The sequence below is a fragment of the Euprymna scolopes genome, chromosome 1 (assembly GCF_053919585.1).
Source record: "Euprymna scolopes isolate OS-2025 chromosome 1, ASM5391958v1, whole genome shotgun sequence".
NCBI classification, from domain to species: domain Eukaryota; kingdom Metazoa; phylum Mollusca; class Cephalopoda; order Sepiida; family Sepiolidae; genus Euprymna; species Euprymna scolopes.
This window is the reverse complement of record NC_136482.1, coordinates 73194644-73214785: the sequence shown is the minus strand read 5'-3', so window position 1 is coordinate 73214785 and position 20142 is coordinate 73194644. Positions and strand designations below refer to the sequence as shown.

The 20142-nt window shown below is 35.4% G+C and overlaps 1 protein-coding gene across 10 annotated transcripts in view; it reads right to left on the bottom strand.

Annotated features, from left to right (window-relative positions):
- LOC145241418 (vacuole membrane protein 1-like) overlaps positions 1–20142 on the bottom strand; it is a 258682-nt gene that overhangs the window by 85780 nt on the left and 152760 nt on the right. For all 10 annotated transcript variants that reach the window (XM_080104569.1, XM_080104397.1, XM_080104818.1 and 7 more), the window contains one exon: positions 4529–4819. In XM_080104569.1, coding sequence (XP_079960695.1) covers positions 4529–4819 — 291 coding nt within the window. The remainder of the gene's footprint in view (positions 1–4528; positions 4820–20142) is intronic.

Genomic DNA, 20142 nt, shown 5'->3' with positions numbered 1-20142 from the left:
TAACAGCAGGAATAAAAATGAAGCCCTACCAGACCCAAAAGAAACACTCCCCCAGGGTTCAAACCTTGGTAGAAAAAACTGGGTGACTCTAAATAGAGCCAGAGCTAAAGTAGGCAAAACAAAAGACAATCTCCACAAGTGGGGCATAGACACCTCACCTTTATGTCCATGTGGAGAGGTACAAACGATGCACCACCTTAGGGAAAACTGTCGATTGGGTCCTCATTGCTCAAACCAAGACCTTAAGGAGGCAAACAGCACCGCCATACGATGGGTTAATTTCTATTGCGATAAGATATGATAATGATTTACTCATGAAAAAGGAAGTGTTAAAATCAATCCATGGTATGTTAAGGACTTAAAATGCTTTGGTTTTTAAAATATGCCTTTTGAAATCTGATTATCCAAAGCCTTTTATCATCCGACCCGATGTTGCTCGTAATTGAATGATGATCATCGAATGTTTTACACTCCCATATTTTATTGCCATCATAATCAGTAAAATCGACCATTTTTCAATCAAATCGATTGATTGCCTGCTCTTATTGGGGATCTACCTTTATTGATCGGATTATTTCAATTAATAATCATCAAAAACATTCCAATACAAAACCTATCTAAGAATACTGCCAGGCACATAATGTACCTTCATGTGAAATTTCATAAAAATTGACCCAGCTGTCTTCAAGCCAAGTATCAGACTTGAAAATCAGACTTGAAAATTTCAATCTCGAAATCCATCTGAGGACATGTCAAGCATTAACATTAGCATGGCATGGAAGAAAAAAAAGAAACATTTCCTGAAGAAGGATATTTTATGATTCAAAAGAATTTAATTTTAATGAACAAATGTTTATTAAAAAAAAAAAATCTTGCACTTGTTTGGTCTAGAAAAAAAAAAAAAACCTTTAAATGTGAGCTTATTGGTGTGTGCGAAAAGTCTACCAAACTCCTCTCTGAATATTTGGTCTACCAAGTTGAAATTAGGTCAGATGGAAGTGAATACCACTGGAGATCCAAATGTTATAATTTTGATTTTAGCTGATGGCACTAAAGTCTTTTTTTCTTTTTTTTTTTTAACTTTGAAAAACTATATATTGGGTACAATAATCAATACAGAATTGGTTATATAATATCAAATATGCATAAATTAAAATATATTTAGGTGTATTTTATAATCAGGCAATGCCAGGTAACCTGCTAGTATATAAATAAATGCAAAAAGATTATTTCATATAACACTCCTGTGTTACCATCAAAACAGGCGATTTATTTGAATCAATAATTTAGTATAATTTTGAATACTATATATATATATATATATATATATATATATATATATATATATATATATATATATATATATATGAACAAATGATTAATAAAATATCTTTTATGTCTTTTAACATATTTTATTAATCATTTGTTCATATTATAAGCTCTATTTCCTTTTCGGTTTTATTGAGCTTTTTATATCTGGCTGAGTTTATTTTACTTGTAAATATTAACTCTTTAATATTTATAATATATTTTAAGTTTACCATTTTGATTACCTTAGTAAACTTATTGTAACTTATTTTATTTTATATATATATATATATATATATTGGTATATTTAGGCAGCATTTTTTCATTCAAGCAAATATTATTAAATACAACGGAGACATTTTGTCTTATAATTCTTTTTTTTAATTTTTCAATTTTTCGTATTGTCTTTTTTGTTTCAAAATCAAAAATATTAATAAAGGATCCATACATGTTGCTGTTACGAGCGCTTTCGATTCGTCCACGAATCATCATCAGGTGTTAAAAATACAGGATTGCGAAAATGAGGATTAAAAATGAAAACTAAAATATATATAGTCAGTGATGAGTTAAAATAAAAGTCGATTAAGAATAAAAGTCGATTAAAAATTCGAGTGTTAAAACCAGCAAGTTCGTAGACACCATGTACGAAGTCCGTCCAACACGGACTACGCAAGACATTTCAGAACGTTACTGCTTTTTTGAAATGCAATGTCATTTATATTAGGTTGAAGAGTTCTAATGTACGACGCTTCAAGAATCTTTAATTTTTTTACATTATTTTCCCGTTGTATAATTTTTGTGTTGTCAACGAGGACCTTTCTAACATTGGATGGGGGACAGCTATGTTCTTTTTTTAAATGTTTGTAAAGACTATATATATTTTAGTTTTTATTTTTAATCCTCATTTTCGCAATCCTGTATTTTTAACACCTGATGATGATTCGTGGACGAATCGAAAGCGCTCGTAACAGCAACATGTATGGATCCTTTATTAATATTTTTGATTTTGAAACAAAAAAGACAATACGAAAAATTGAAAAATTAAAAAAAAGAATTATAAGACAAAATGTCTCCGTTGTATTTAATAATATTTGCTTGAATATATATATATATATATATATATATATATATATATTTGCATTCCTAATTTGCATAATTATTTTTGGTAAACAGTTCATAAGAAATTAATGTTTAGTGTTAATTATTCGTATATATGCAACAGTATTGAATTAAAATGTGCATGCAATGTGATATATGAAAGAGAAACAGCTAGTTAAAGTTGAGGATATGCATTACTTAGAAAGAAATGATACAATGAATTTGTAATGAGAACCCTAACTCTGATTACAATGTAGAGAGATATATGAAAAAGAGGAGTTTGTTAGTATGGTCACATTGAAAGAATGGATAAGTGTTTTGGTGTTAGACGTAGAAATAGATGGCAGGGTCAGTTGTCAGGAAAAAAATAAGGAAATTATGGGCGAGAGTAATAAGGGTTAGGGTTAGGGTTTGAGATAAACAGAGATCAATATAGAACTGGCCAGATATAAGTTATGAGGGGTGTTCCAAAAGTAATGCCGTACTCTTGCATAATTTAACATGGATTCGAGGAATTCCCATTAAGCATGCATTGTGCGAGACCGCCAATCATCGGTTTCAGCCAAACGTTGTAACAGACGGAGAATAATTTAAAAACAAACAAAGCAGAAAAAAAAAATACAAATAAAAATAACAAAAACCTACCATAAAAGGACTGAAAAAATTTTTATTCTATTGATTTATTTTTGTCAAAATATTTATCAACATTTTTATTTCTAATTCTAAAAGAACTTTCCCAAGAAGAGGATATTTCCTTAGGAATCTTTACTTTGGTCAACTGTTGATCGGCCATCAACGGCAAAGGGGGAGGAGATGGGGTAGAGGAAATGGAAGGAAGCTCCCAAGAACAGAGTAGCTTTTGGAAATGTTATTTATGATGGAGACAAAAGTATCATTCCTGAATTTTTGTCTCCATATAAATTCAAGTCAATATGTACCTAGAAGCTCCCGATTGGTCCCACATTCTTGCTTGTTTGGCTGCTTTACTTCCTTCCACATCCTCTCGACGAGGTTTGTTGTTACCTTTGTTGCAGGGTTTACAAAATGCATATTATGATTCACTGTCAGGTGGTGGAATCCTTCTCCTCCTACTTATAGGCCTTTCCAACAGTCAGATATACAACTGTAGTTCCCGGCAGAATATATTTGTTTATTATTGGAAGGAGGGTTTTGGCATTGCGATTTGGTACGGTCACGAGAAAACCCTCCTTGTTGACGATGTCATAACCGCTGAAGACCCAAAGCAGTTTGAGGATTCTCCTTACGCTTTGTTTCCTACGGTTGAATAGAGACTTGTCTATTTCGACTGTGTGCCCTGGGCCTCTGATCTGCCAGTAATTCTTAAGGAAATACTCCTGGCAAATTTCTCTCAAAAAGTTCTTTCAGTCTGTAAGTGTGCTCTGATATAATACCACATTCCCTCCACGTTCTTCAGGGTAGCCATTGCGAACACCCACAAATTAATCATTTTTACTATTGTTGGAATCTAACTTGGATCACGCAAAAAAACGACCTTGTGCGCAAGGATATCCATTGTCTGCACTGTCCATTTGTGCATCTCCAGGAGAAACCATCCTTAATACACAATCTTTTTTTCAGTAGTATTTGTGTTTACAATTCTTGCACCTCATTTTTTTGGACAGCAGTTTCTTCTAATATGAGATCGTCTGCATCTGTATTTTCATTTCTTTTTCTAACATGCATAGATTTATTTCCGTGTCTGTCATTTTTCTGTTTGGTGAGTTTGAAAATATACTTGTTAGCTTTTTTTTGTTTATTTACTTTCTTCCAATTCGAAAATCGTCTGCTTCTATTTTCGATAGCGCTTTTTCATTAGCTAATCAAATACCCAGCCAATGAATTACAATAAAAATTATCAGAAAAACTCGTCCCCCTTAATATCACCGTAAAAAATACTAAAAATATTACATAAAAAAAAAAAAACAAATAAAATAAAAAGTCAATTTAGCATTTCAACATTTGAACAACACTCGGCCGAAACCGATGATTGTTTAAAATCATATCAATTATAAACTTCATATTAAAGAATCTATTAAATTTTTTTAAAAGTTTAAGTTAAAGAAGAAAGAAGCATAGAATTTTAAAAGTAAATGCTACTTACTTTTTTGTATAGGTACTAAGTAAATGCCATAGTTCTAATAGGAAATATTTTGTGGTTCGTAATGGCCGTCTCCATAAGACTAATTGCTTTCTATCCATCTTGAGGTGTTCCAACCGACGCTGCCGCCGACTGACACTATTTGTGCCTCCACCGCCACCTCCGCCACCCCCTCGCGAGTTCTGGGTGGATGATGAAGGGATGTCAGACTGAGCGTTGTTCGGTGAGTTCTTGTTTTTATTTCTGCTTTTGTTTCGCATTACTTTGTTATTTTCCATGGCATTGGACAAACGTCTGCAGATTTAAAAAGACACAAAAAATGTAAACATATTTTACAAGTATAAAAAAATATTTAAAACAAAAAAAAAATCAATGTCTTATTCTGAAATTTAGATTACATGCAAATAAAATGAAAAGAAATTAAAACAATTTGTTCAACTTGGATTAACAGCTTTGAAATACAGGTTAGTTCTTACTGTACTGGCTGATTTTTTTTCTACTTTTTCACCACTTATCAAAGCCCAGGAAGCACTCTAGGATAAGGGTTAAGTGTTTGGTAAATGGTGACGCATGATCACTAATGAAACTAGAGTCAAGCTAAATCATTTAAAAGAAGGATGACTCAGCAGGAACTTATTCATATTTGATTTGAGGATCACCATCTTATAGCTAGCCAGGTTCCACAGACGGACAGTTCTGGAAAAGAAACTTGGCTCATGGAATGCATATACATTTCATGGCAGCATATGTTAACCTCTGACAGTCAAATAAACTACTGTCAATCTAGACAAAGGTATGGTGTATTTTAGAAAGAGGTTTATCGATAGCTAAATGTTAAAACTGAAAATAAACAGTTTCAAAAACTTGTGAACACAAAATCAAGACTAAGCGGAGATGAGGCATTTAATCAAAAAGCTTTAAGCTCAACATTACAAGATATTTTGTGCGTGAAAATGATAGAAAAGAAAAAAAATACAAATCATGCTAGGTGGAGACTAATTTATAGGTTAAATGCAAACTGACTTGTGGTGAAAAGGTGAACGAAGTTTGTTAGATAAAAAAAAAAATGCTAAAAGATAACGATTTATATTTTTAGAAGGCAATATTTCTTATGACAATACTCAAAATGTTTAAAGAAGTAGAAAACACCATGAGATTATGAAGCAGCAGCTACATAGATCAGGGGAGAGGCACTGGAAGGATCTCGCCAATGATGAATCTAAAGGAATCCCCTAAGAAAAAAGCTTGTTAAGAGAGAAATGCTAGAGGATCTATTTTTATGGGAATTGCTTCATGTTTGAAGCAATTTAATGTAAGGAGCTAACCAGAACAAAAGGTGATTATTGCAAAGGCAGCAAATGCCTATTCACCTTAGTTTTTTCAAGACGAAGGCTATGGGTTGTAGCAAAACATTCAGCAGGAAGAGTACTACAAGCCTGCAGTTCTGAGAAAGAAGCTCTATTATCAGTTATCAAAACAGTGAATTTAAGCAAATGAGCAGGAACAAAGGAAGTAGGGAGTAGATTAGACAATTCTGAAGATCTGTATACTACATTAGACGAAACACTTCAAACTGCATATATGAAACTGAAGCAGATTGTTACCACACATAATAACACTATATGGTTTGGGATGTGTCAAATGGTTAAAAAAACAATGTAAAAATCGTCTTTTAAAGTACTGAGAGCAATGTTGGAGTGGAGTTAACAGATCATATTAGAATAATCTTATAGTACAGATGAAACCAGGATTGCGGAGTCGAATGGTGAAACTCCGACTCCTTTGATATCTTAGACTCCGACTCCTTGACCACTATGTGGAAATCTATTCTGCAGATCCATATACCAGTCTCCCACACCTATTCAGCATTTTATAATTACTTTTCATGTATATCATTTTTTATGTTTAACATTCACTTGTATGATAAATATACTCACATATACACTCAACCAGCTTTATTTATTTATTTAATGTTAACTCCTAACAAGGCATATTATCACTTGGACATAAAAGGCTACTTTTTGAGACCATGTCTAGGAAAGATTAGCAAGATATTGGTTTATTTTACATTTAAACTTCTGCATATCAGTACGACCAGGAAAGCAAGTAGCAGGAAGGGAATTCCAAAGTCCAGCTGTTTAAGGGAAGAAACTACTAGAATAGAAAGCTTTTTGGCATCTAGGGACCTCAACAGTGAAAGGGTGAGATCTTATTGTTGAACGGGTTTGTCGGAGATATGTACGGGGTACAAGTGCAACGAGTTCATCAGAACACATTCCATTAAAACATGCACAGAGATGCAACATTGTGACGATGGGACAAGGGATAGAGCTTAGTTGATAAAGTGGGACCGATTAGATTGACAATGGTGGCCTGGAGGTCATTTTCTAATGATTTTTCCATTGTTTTAGATTTATTTACATCTTTTCTTCCCTAATGTATGTTATAGAGCATCGTATCATCAGCAAATATACCCATCTCGAACACATTATCAGGGAGGTCGTTTTTGAATATCAGGAATAATAATGTTTCTAAAGATCGACCCTTGAGACACTCCCGCATTAATGTTATGTTGCTTGGAGGCATGTCCATGAATGACAACCTGTGTGCTTTTATTGTCTAAGATAGATCTAATTATATTTAGTATACGTCCAGTTATAATGTATGATTTAATTCTCATTAGCAGCCCTTTGTGGCAGACTTTGTCAAAGGATCTGGATGTATCATGTATCGCAGACATGAGAAGGGGTGATTTTTACATCATCTAATGTGGCTTTAGTCCTCATAGGGAAATTTGGGAAGGAGTTGTTTGTTGGCTCTAAGGTGGAGTTAGAGGCAATCGCCAGGACAGCAGTTCCGCCTTTTCCGTTACTGTGCATGCAACTTTCTGGTTGTTGCTCAGTGGAGGAATTACTGATTGTCCTTTATTCACTACACTAGTATAGATTTTTCAGAAATGACGAGTCTCTATCTTTGGCGATTCTATGCATTCCCTGATTATTTCAACATGCTTTCTTTTGGGTGTCGCTATTTCTCTCTTAGAATGATTTCTAGCATTTTGCCTAGTTGTATTTGACTTCTGATGTACAAACTGGCGGAATGCATGCTTTCTTTGTGCCATAGCAGCTGCACAATCTGTAATGAATCATGGGGGTGAGTGGGGCTTGCTATAATACTTCCGTGTGGGAACATGTGCTTCAATTCCAACTTTGCACCATTCAGTTGTCTCATTGGCGCACTGTTCAGCAGGAAGAGAGAAGATATCGGTCCATGGGGCATCTCGGATGTGTTCTCTAATGGTTTCTCAGTACGCCCTGTTGTAGTACCTTTTGGTTTTGAGCAATGATTCCTCACCGTGAGGTTGGGATTTAAATGTGATGTCAACTAATACCACTAGGTGGTCTGCGTTTCCAAGTGGACAGTGGCATTAGTCATACAATCTTCAAGTACTGTGGTGAGGAATAGGTCTAGAAGTGAAGTCTGCTGAGGTTCACGATCTGGTAGGCCAGTTGGAAAGATTACTCTATGTGAGGGAATGGGCTATAGAGAAGCTATTAGTGGAGCGTCCAACTGCATCTGTGTAACCTGAGAAACCAAGCCAATTTTTATGGTGGACATGAAAGTCACCAAACGTATGAATTTGGGCGTTACTATCCAAGGAGAGTGCTGCATCTATACTATCAAAGACATGATCGATTAGTGTACAATCCTGACTTGATGAAAAAACAACAGAGAAAATATAAGTAACTAACACAGTGATGAAATCAAAAGCACATAAAAGCCTGGTCATCAGATTCAAGATTTTTCTCTCTAGTTTAAGGGAGGGTGCTACGAATATAGACTCTAAGTGCGTGCATACATCTATCCGAGTCCTTACAGTAAAGAGGGCGGTATCCTGTAATGTTAAAATAGTTGGAGGGGATTGAAGAGTATAAGTTTATTTCACATAATGCTAAGATATCCGGGGAGTTTACTAAAAGGTAAGAGTCTACATCATCTGTATTACCTCTAAGCCCACGGATATGTGTGAGGAAGGGAACCTCAAGAGCGGAGTCAATTTATTTTTATTTTTATTTTTTTTATTTTTTTAACATGGTGGTCACCACTTATCAAGGCCCAGAAGCTACTCGAGGATAAGGGTTATTGCATGTACAATAATCAATGGGATAGTATTGTAGTAATCGTTAGTATTTGAGATTTGATAAGGTGTCTTACTTAAGGGGGCAGTTCATCAGGAATTTGTTTATGTTGGACTTGAAGACATCCAAGTTGTAGTCAGATGGGAAAAAGGCAAACGGAAGAAAGTTCCACAGGTGTGTACTTCTAAGAAAGAAGCTTTGTTCATGGAATCTACGTTTTGATTTAGGCACGGTTAAAGAGTGGGGAAAATTATTGACAATGGTTTCAGCTAGACGGATGTTTATCGTGAAAGCGCGGCGAGGGGGGACGAGAGATTAGAGCTCAGACGAGCACTTGCCATGCAAGTAATGATAAAACAAAGACAGGCTCACAATGTCTCTTCTGTGGGAGAGAGGTTGCAGGGAAGAGAAAAGGTCATCCCTCACTAAGCCACAAAGTCTATTTTGTACTCTGTCAAAGCAGGATAGGCTGTTTTTAGCAGCTCCTGCCCAGATGTGGCAGCAGTACTCCATCCTTGGACGTACTTGGCTTTTATATAGATAGAGAATTGCATCAGTAGTAAGATATCTTCTGGAATGGTAGAAAGATCCCACGATTTTTCCAGCAACCTTGGCAACAGACTTGATGTACATGTTCCATTGCAGATCAGGAGTAAAGGTCAAACCCAGAAACTTATCAAAACATGGAGATTCCCCAAGACGAAAGCCATCCATTTCAATTGATGCCAGATGGGAATCAGAGCGTTGATGATGTAAAGATAGGAGCTTGGTTTTAGATGCTTTAAAAGTAACCACTCACCTATTCCCCCCTACTGTACCACTAGGGTAGGTTGATTTGCAACTTTTTTCAGAAAATCAACATGGCACTGGTGATGATAGTTGGGATTTGATGTGATAAGAACATATACCAAAAATTAGATTCCTATCTTGAACAGAAAATTGAGCATTTAATTTTAAAAATCGTGTAGAAAAATGCTGAAAAATCCTTCATTTTCATAGCATTTTTCACAACACTGACTTTGAAAGTTCACTATTTTTATAAAATATTCAATTAAAATTGATATATTTATATGAAATACATTGAAAGAAAAGTATATACATGAATTATAATTTTAATTATGAATCACACCTAGCAAAATATCTCAACTTTTACTGCATTGATTAAACAAAAATTGTAAAAAAAGCTAATTAACAACTAAGTCTTAAATTTCACAATTCAAAAAGATATGTGGAGATATATTACACAATATAACAACTTGATACAAGTTACAGAACCATGTATTTTAATTTTTTATTAAATGCAATAATATAAACTGTTATAATAGAACTAAATTGTTCTGTATACTTTCCTTTCGAGGAAAATTAAGGTCTAATTTGCTGGCACGATGACTTTGTAATAATGTGTCTATGTCTTGCTTCCTGCCCATGTACAACATTTTGAGAAAAATCAATCAAATTTGACCAGTGTGTGGCTGCAAAATTGATAGCAGTAATCTTTTCATTTTTTTTTATTTATTTTTTTTTTTTGAGTTGTTCATTATTTCTGGAAAAAACAACACACACAAAAAATTATTTGAAAACACTTATTTTTTTTATATTTTGCGATGTAATATAAATAAAACTAACTATTGTTTGGGTAAATTAAGAAAACTAATAAAATTTAATGGATAAATATTTATTTACCTAATGGACAAAATCGTTTGAAATTCTTCTTCTCTCACATCTAATTCATCTGAGTTTATCATCGATATTATATTTTCCGGAAGTAGTGCAAAAGCACTATATTTTGTTTAAAACAATAATTTGGATTTCAGTTAACTGTTTTGTTCTCTGAATCATATTAAAATATACTGCTGTTGGCTAAAAAAAAAAATATTGTCGGTTTTGATCTCAAACCAACTAACTGCATACATTTGAATGATAAATTTAACCAAAATGTTTAATTTATCATAGAAACACAATCTTGTGGCTTATGTTAGCCATCTTCATTGATTCAAGGGCCCAATTTTCCAAGTTAACTTCTCCACAAGAAATGCCAACAGCATACTCAAAAACTAGCCTCTGGTCTTCACACTTAAATTATTTGTTTCTTCTGCTGTCAGATAATGATGATCGGGAGGGACACTAATTTTTTAGAATTCTACTTGAGACAAATCTTGATAATTATTGATACAAAGTTTCCCCAAAGGACCAGTAAATGTTGTTAGGCTTTTTGTTGTTCCATCAATTAATTTAAAAATTGCTGTAAATGGCAGTTCTTCTAGTGGAACTTGAAAATTGAAAAATTTGCATGTTTAATAATAGAGCCAGATTACATAATAAATACCAATATATTTTATTTTCCACAAAAAAAGGAACATAATTGCAGGTGAATCTATAGAATTAATTTTACCTCCTTGTTAGAAGGACAAGTGCAGATTATGTGCCTTGTTTGAAAATTTTCTTTCTTGCACTTTACTGCAAAGTCATCACATCTCAAGACAGAAAGTTTACAGCTACAAGAAAATATATCAAATAGTCTGTCTAGCTGTTCCTTCATTCTTTTCACTTTGATTGCTGCAAAAGATTTTCTGTCAATTTGTTTGACCCTCTTATAGCAAAATATATTGACCTTCTGTCCTATATAATGTTCCCTTAACAAGGGCAATTTTGGATTGACTGCTTGCCAAATACTAATTATTTCCTTGGCAATTAACTTAGAAATCTCACTATTTTTTAAGTGGGGATAACTGTTTTCGAGGAAATAACTAAACTGGATGACTTGTCATGAAGTTGGGGGTACTGTTTCATCCAAATGACAAGGTGGACCAGTAAATTTTATGAACTACGGGTTAAAATTGGACGCCATGCTTTTATTGACATTCTAATCTGAAAAGTAAAATAAATAAATGGATTATAACTGAAGGAAACTGTATTAGGCTATCTTCCAGTTTCATACGTAAAGAAATAAGTGCTAGTTATAATAAATAATGAAAAACTTTGTAGAGTGGAATTAGATGTATTGAAAAGAGAGGACCAAACCAAATCAGAGGCATAGTAGTGTTTAGTTTAGAAATTTTAAGCAGATTTTAGCTCCACCTTCGATAACATGAATTTATCCATAAAGAGATTCATTCTTGGTGTAGCTGTGCCATTTTTAATGCGTGTTTAGTGTTTAGACTTTGAAAAACCAGTGCTTGTGAATCTATGTTATTATGCTATTTTTAATAGTATTTTGAAGTTAAATTTAATTTTTATTAAATTTTTAGGTGAAAGTACAGAATAGTTACAATACAACCTCCTTCCCATATTAAGAATAGCTTTCTAAATAACAAAGTTATTTTAGCACAATAACATAGATGCACACATAACGAAAAACCTTTAAAGGAGTTTCCTTATTTACTTGTATTAATCTTTGTGGGCTATCTGATTTTAAAACTATAATTTTAGAAGAAAAACACTGCTAAAAACAATTACTCCTTAAAAATAAAAGAAATTAAAATTTGACACTAATTTTCTGCAAAGTATTTTTTATTAAGTAGAAAAACTTGAAAATTTCCGTGGTTATTTTATAAAGAATGTGTAGAATAAAATTGTATGGACTATATTTTTGTTGTTATTTTAATATAAAACTGGAGTATTACCATATTTTAATAAAAATTTCAAATAGAATTTGATGTGAAATATTAGGTTGGTGCAAAAATAATGCTTTTGACGTTCATTTGAATGTCAAAAAATGATATTGTTTTTGTGTCAACCTAATAGAAAAACAAATTAAAAAAGATAAAACAAACATGTTTAAATTCACTGCAGACACTTGAAATATAATAATATATATTTTAATCAAGTCTTTTTCGTTTTTCCTTTCGAAATAATTAAGCCTAAATCGTAATGTTTTCAAATTAAATAATAAATAAACATTAATTTTCAATATCAATAATGAGCGTGTTTTGCGACGGTGAAATCTAAAATGTTTCCACTCAAAAAATGTTCCTGAAATGAAAAAGTGGACTTTGGTCGTTATTATTTAAAAAACACAATTTTGCCTTTACACTTAATATTTATTTTATTAATGCATTATCCTCACTCATTTTATTTAAAAATGTAGTTTAAAAATTATTCTAAATAATGATTCTATTTTCTTAACAGTACGGATTGTTTTGATGATGGGTCGTTTTTGACAATTCACCGAAAAACTTTTAATCACTTCAATTTTTCAACTTTTAAAGTCATTTCCTCAAACAAAGATGACGATTTTGAGAAAAATATTTTGTGTAGGTCTTTTCTATGTCAAACCCCAACTATCATCACCATTGCCTCACCGGGGTTCCAAAATCGACCTACCCTACTGTACCATGCGCTCAAGATCAGAGGAGAGAGAATCAGAGAGAACTTTGTCATTTACAGCCTTTGGTGTATGGCCATAGATGGTCGTGTCATCAGCATAGATGTCAACGAATGATTTAAGCATGTGTTTTGGGAGATCATTGATGTAGATCAGGAAGAGAGTTGGGCCCAGGATAGACCCCTGAGGGACTCCAGCATTAATATTATGGGCCTCTGATTTCTGCCCATTAACCACTACTCATGAGCCTATCAGAGAGAAATGATTTAATAATTGAGAAAACATTTCTAGTTATACCGTAGCTGGAAATCTTGTGAAATAAGTCTTTATGCCATACCTTATCGAAGGCCTTTGATATGCCAAGAGCAATCGCCCTAGAAATGAAGCCTTTGGTGAGAGATTCGCTAATCCTATGAAATATAACCGTTAACACATCTGCTGTAGATCTAGCAGAACGGACACCATATTGTATGTCATTAAGGTTATTTTTGCTGAAGTGGTTGACTACTTCTTTATTTAATATGGATTCCAGCAGCTTACTCATGACACACAGCAGACTTATTGGTCTGTACTGAGAGGGAGATGACCTATCACCTGAATTCTTAAATACAGGGCATACTGATGAGGTTTTCCAGGATGTTGGAAAGCATTTCTCCTTAAGGCAACGCTTAAACAGTTTTGTAAGTATGGGGGCAATTCTGGTTGAAGCTTTTTCAACACTATAATTTGAATGCCGTCAGGGCCAGTTGCTTTACTCGAATCAAGGTTCTTGATTAGCTTGGTGACATCACACACAGATATTTCTATGTTGCATAGCGTGTTGTCTGTTATAGGAGGAAACATGGGGAGTTGATGGCCTTCGTCGCATAGTGTAGAATTAATAGCAAAGTTCTTGGCAAATGTTTTGGCCTTGTCTAATGCTGACGAGATGACCTCAGGTCCATTGATGATAGTTGGGATAGAACGCATGCTTCTGTTCAGGATCCTGTTTGCTATTTACCAAAACTGGTGGGGACCAAGCCGCTGCTCAGCTACTTTGGATTAAACGGACTGAGCATATAGCTCTCTTGCATTTTTATTACTCTTTTACAGTGGTTGTTGGCAGTCCTGAAAGCAGCTTTATTCTCAGTACATCTATTATGTTGGTAGCTATGGAAAAAATGATTTCTGTGCGCGATGGCAGCAGCACATTCTGGGGATAACCATGGCTGACTGTTAGGTTTTTGTTGCAATTTTTTGGATGGTATAAATCGGTCTATGCCTACAATTAAGTATTCGGTCAGGTTTGATACTATAGAGGACACATCTTTTTAAACATGGAATGCAGAGGTAGATCAGATATAAATGTATGGAAGCTATCCCAGTCAGCCATAGAGTATCGATATACAGTACGGTAGAGAGGTACATCTGAAGACATTACATTTCATTTTTATCTTAACTGATACAACTGAGTGGTCGGAAGATCCCAGAGGAGATAGAATGGAACATGAACATAGCTCAGGGGAAGTTGTGAGAAAAAGGTCTAGAAGGCTGCATACAGACCGGTAGTATCGGGCACACAGAAAGGTTCATTAACAATCTGAGTGAGGTCATAGGCAATGGCAAAATCATAACAGAACCTCCCCTCATCATCTGTCTTGTTCAAGTGGGTCAGCCATTCCACATTATGGACATTGAAGTCACCGCAAATGTGAATGTTAGCTGAATGATGAGCAGACAGGTTGTGGTCAATTTTCTCAGATATACTCTTAATGATAGTAACTCTGCTGTTGTGGGGGTGATAGAGGGCAAATATAAATGCAGTGGTGTAAGCAAGTGCAACCCAGAAGCACATATGAGGTAAATTAGGATCTTCTCTGGAGATATCCCTACCACAACGCTCTGATCGCCTATCTGGCATCAATTGAAATGAATGGCTCTCGTCTTGGGGAGGCTCTGTTTTGACAAGCTTCTGGGCTGGATAAATGGTGGGATCCTTCTAGCGCTCTAGTAGATATCTCACTGCTGATGCAATTCTCTACCTGAGTAAGAGTCAGGTACACCCAGAGATTGAGTACTGTCGTCACATCTGGGCAGGAACTGCTGGAAACCTTTTATCATACTTTGACAAAGTTCAAAATAGACTTCGTAACCTGGTGGGGGTGCTCTTTCCTCTTCTCTATAACCTCTTCCCACAGAAGAGACATTACGAGCCTGTCTTTATCACTGTTTTTATGGCAGGTGCCTGTCTGAGCTCCAATCGATGCCCCCCCCTCGCTACACTTTCATGAAAACACTCGTCTAGCTCAAACCACTAACAATAATTTCCTCCACTCTTTTTCTGTGCCTAATCCTAAACGTAGATTCCATGAACAAAGCTGCTTTCTTAAAACTACATGCCTGTGGAACTCTCTTCCATTTCCCTGCTTTCCAACTGACTACAATTTGATCATATTCAAGTCCAACATAAACAAATTCTTGATGAGCCACCCCTTTAAGTAATCTAATTTATCAAATTTCCACTACTAACAATTACTAGGATATTGTGTCATTGACTTGTGTACACTCATTAACCATTATCCTCGAGTGACCTTTGGGCCTTGATAAGTGGTGACTCCTTTGTAAACAAAAAAAGGGAGAAGCTATAAAGGGCTATAGTGCCATGGGCTGTTCTTATTGACTTATGCCCGTTATTTTTTTGGAGTGGGGGAGATAAAATTGTAATTCCAGATTGATCCCGAACTAATCCAACTGCCAAATTCCATTTGGCAATTCCACTGGATAACTTTCAGATTACAATCCGATTGTTATCCAATGTAATCCACAGTGATCCCACTCAAAAACAGAACTTTCATTGATCTTGTATAACGTCACAACCAAAACGAAAACAGCTGTCCAGACAGGATTTGCAGTAATCCAACAGACCGAAATATCTTGATGAAGTGGAAGCATTACAATACAGTACAAAATATGAGATATCTCCAAAAATAAAAGCAAAACCATACAAAAACTGCTAAATTGTGCAAACCACTGCTTAGGAAGCAATTAAGTTATTGCTTATTTGCCAAACCTATTTTCCTGCTCTTATTTATGTATACTGCTTCCCTCTTTTTGGAAATCATAATTTCTCATTCTATGACTAAGTGTAATGTTTAAATATAAGGCCTAAACTGGCCACATGTATATTCTTACTGATATATGTCACTAAAATAACTGGCACAAATGTTATTTCTAAATGTCTGCTTTAAAGGGATAATGCTTTGCCTCCAAGACGCCTTCCTGTCTGTTTTTGCATGATAAACGTTAAAAATCCTTATACTCTTAAATCCTCCCCAAATCCCTGTATATCTATATTGTATATTAATGCTGTATTCTTGTAAGTATATAATCTCTCCTGTTTCAACTGGACAAAAATACCAATTGCTCTTCTCCCCAAGCTGATATAAAATTGCATACTTTACATGTACATTGGGAGGAGGGTTTAGCTTCCAGTCCTAAACTTTAGTAGGCTGACCTTTACAAAATCGATAAATACTAAACATCTATAGATTTCTATTGCATAGGGATGCATTAGCTTAACCTATATTTATACTCTAAAGAATATCTATAAAATAGATAACTAATAGCCACAGTTTGTACCCAGATTATAAGTGATCTGTATTAACTAGCAACTATATATTTCTTTCATTAGATGGGATAAAGTACTGTGATTATCTTTACTTGAAAACTAACACCTAAAGCACATTTCGAAATGCACCCTAATCCTTATACTATAATTTTCCAATTAGTCACTAATCCACAAACCACATTTGATCTTTTCTTAACCCTCATAGATATTCACCTTTAATCTACACCCCACACTCATACATACCTCCTTTAAAAACGTAACCAATCTTAATTCTATTCTGGGGAGTATAACTTCAAAGCAGATACTAATTCTTTGATACTAACTCTATAAATTCTCACTATCCATGCAACCAGGTGCAGGAAAAACCCTCTCAGTGCTGATGGACTAGTAGATCTGGTTAGGTCATCCATTTAGGATAAGGAAAACTCCGATTTGTAAACCTGTGCCACTGACCTCATACGTCTTGGCACCAAACAAGGGAGGGAGGCCTCCTCATTGCTGGACGACAACCTCCCTAGAGCTGGTGACTTGATCAAATCACCGGATTTGTAGTGCCATGTCTATATTTGTAACACCCTCCCCATGTCTAGGGAATCTAAACTAGAATCAGGTGACCAGGCCTTCATGTGCTTTAAACTAATTTTACAACATAGCGTTAGCTACTTGCATTTTCTTTATTGCTCTCCATCCAGTCAGGACTGAACTATAATCAATCATGTCTCTGACAGCATAGATATAGCACTCTCCCTTGACAATAGCGCCAAAATACATGTATTTAGTGACTCTAACGCCCGCCACAGAAATTTGCTTGGCTTCTCTAACTTCATTGACACAGCTAGTAGCATCATCCATAATTTTGCTATATCCCATTCCTTGACACAGGCAGTAACATTCCCGACCCGTCTCCCACATCGCCAGGACCAGCAAGCCTCACTTGTGGATCTATTTCTGAATATTATATTTAGGAATGCTGATCATGCTGTGATAATGATAGAATCACTCTAAACTTTTGACTCCAAGTTGAAGAGCCATTGCTCAAAACAACAACAGGCTGACTGGGATGCCATTAGCGATCGCATGGAGAAATATCTTTTCTCTTCCTGCAGAATAGTGCGCAAATGAGACTACTGAATGGTTCAAAGCAGCAATTGAAGCGTATGTTCCTACACGGAAGTTCTATAGCAAACCCCACCCTACCCAATGGGGTACTTCTACTTGCGCAGCTGCCATTGCTCAGAGGCAACATCCATACCGTAGATTCATTCAGCATAAGTCCTGTACAAACAGACAAAGTATATAGAAGCTAGAAGTATTTGTAAGAAAGAAGTAGCAACAGCTAAGAGTGAATATACTGAAACCACCAGGAAATGCATTGAAGCGTAGAAATTAGGAACTCATGATTTCTGGAAAATCTACAATAGTGTAGTAAATAATGGGCAATCAATAATTCCCCCACTATCCAACAATCATGAGGTTGTTTGCACAGCAACTAAGAAAGCTAACATGTTTGCCCATTATTTTCCCTCAAACTCTACCTTGGACCCAGCAAACCATTCCCTCCCTGATTTTCCTCTGTGAATAGAAACCACACCAGATGATCTGAAAATCACCCCTTCTCAAGTACATGATATCATAAAAAACAGACACCTCAAAAGCATGTGGACCTGATCTCATCCCGGCTGTGCTATTAAAAAAATGCTCTGCTGAGGTTGCTCCAGTTCTCTCTAAACTCTTTAATAAATGTCTTACTGAATCTTGGTTTCCTGACAGCTGGAATATTGCTTCTGTGGTACCAGTTTACAAAATCTCTGGCGAACGAACTGACCCATTAAATTATTGCCCAATTAATCTCCTCCCGCTTTTCGCCAAAATATTTGAGTCTTTAATTAATCAAGCTCTAGTCCACTACTTTACACCTGCTAAACTTGTTTGACCATCAATATGGATTTAGGCAAGCCCGTTCTACTGCAGACATTCTAACTGTAATCTCTGAACGTATATACCAAGCACTGAATAAGGCAGGAGAGAGGAGGGCAGTAGCCCTATATATATCTAAGGCTTTTGACAGGGTATGACATGAGGGTCTTCTCATGAAAATAAAATCTATGGTATTACTGGACGAATACTTAACATAATTAAATCCTTAAATGAGCGAAGAATCCAGGTTGTCCTCGATGGGCATACGTCCAAACAACATAATATAAATGCAGGTGTACCTCAGGGATCGATCCTTACCGGATAAAACTGTCTCTGACATGAGTATATTTGCTGATGACATCATGCTCTATAGTAGGCACATGGGGAAAACTAATAAGCACTCATCTGAGGCAATGGCAGAAACCCTAGAGGAAGACCTTCACTCTGTAGTGGAATAGGGTCAGAAATGGATGGTAACGTTCAAAGCTGCCAAGACAAAGCTCGTTTCCTTTAATAATTACATGAAACTTTACCAACCACCAATAGTTATGGCTAAAGATACATTACCTGAAAGTACTTCGTTCAAACTCCTTGGCTTAATGATAAGAGGATACGGGTTAATAGAGTATGACAGGTGAGCAGTGAAACAAAGGAGATTAGTAATGATGGTTGTAACTGCAGGGGCTTCCTCAAGGTGAGAGGCAGTTATTTCAATTAAGGTAAAGTGAGAATCAGATTGTAAGTGATGAAAAGGAAACTTGGTTTTACATGTATTAAAAGTAATCAGCTACCTTCCCCCCACCCACTGCACAACATGCTCATGGTTGGAAGAGAGGGAATCAGAAAGGGCTTTATCATTAATGCTTTAGAAAATGTTGCCATGGACGGTTGGTTTGGGTGTTTTTGTTTTACGGCATATCAACACTTTTCAGGTTTTATGAATCCAGTGATTTTTAAGAAAAATTTTTTAATAGAATATTTTTTTTCAAGTCGGTTTCTATTTAACCCATAGTTGGAACCCTAACAGGTACTACCACTCCGGGTCTAAGAAACAGTGAGTCCCCTCCCCCAAAAAGCCTTTGCTAAACATACGCAATGTGCACACACACACATTTTGCCTTTTATATATATATAGACAAGCCTGGTGTTGCCCGAGTGTTTGGAGGTGTAAAAGAAAAATAAGTTTTGTTAGGCAGGTAGGCTTGAACCCAAAGGCAGAGAAATGAGAATTGTTTAAATTAAACGATTAAAAAGTTAAGTGTCAGGTGTGCAAATTTAATGAGGTCAAGCATCACATCATAAGGGAATGAAATCACGCACTTAACTTTGGCTGCAAGCCAGTTTCCCCAAGATTCGGGGGAAACCCAGCTCCCCATAAAAAGAGGAGTGTCCAAATGAATAGAAATTGTTTGATATGACGAGTTTTCTCGCATTGATCAAAGCTCATTGCTTTCTGGACGTCCCCAACGGAAAAGCCAAGAAACCGACATCGTTTCAATTAGTTTCACTTTATACTAAAAAGCCAAACAAACAGCAACAGAACAGAATAGCGCAAATTTTATAAAAGTCGATCAAAAGTGTTTGAAAGTGTGCGTTGAGCACAAAAAAAAAAAAAGTGTTAGCAGGCAGG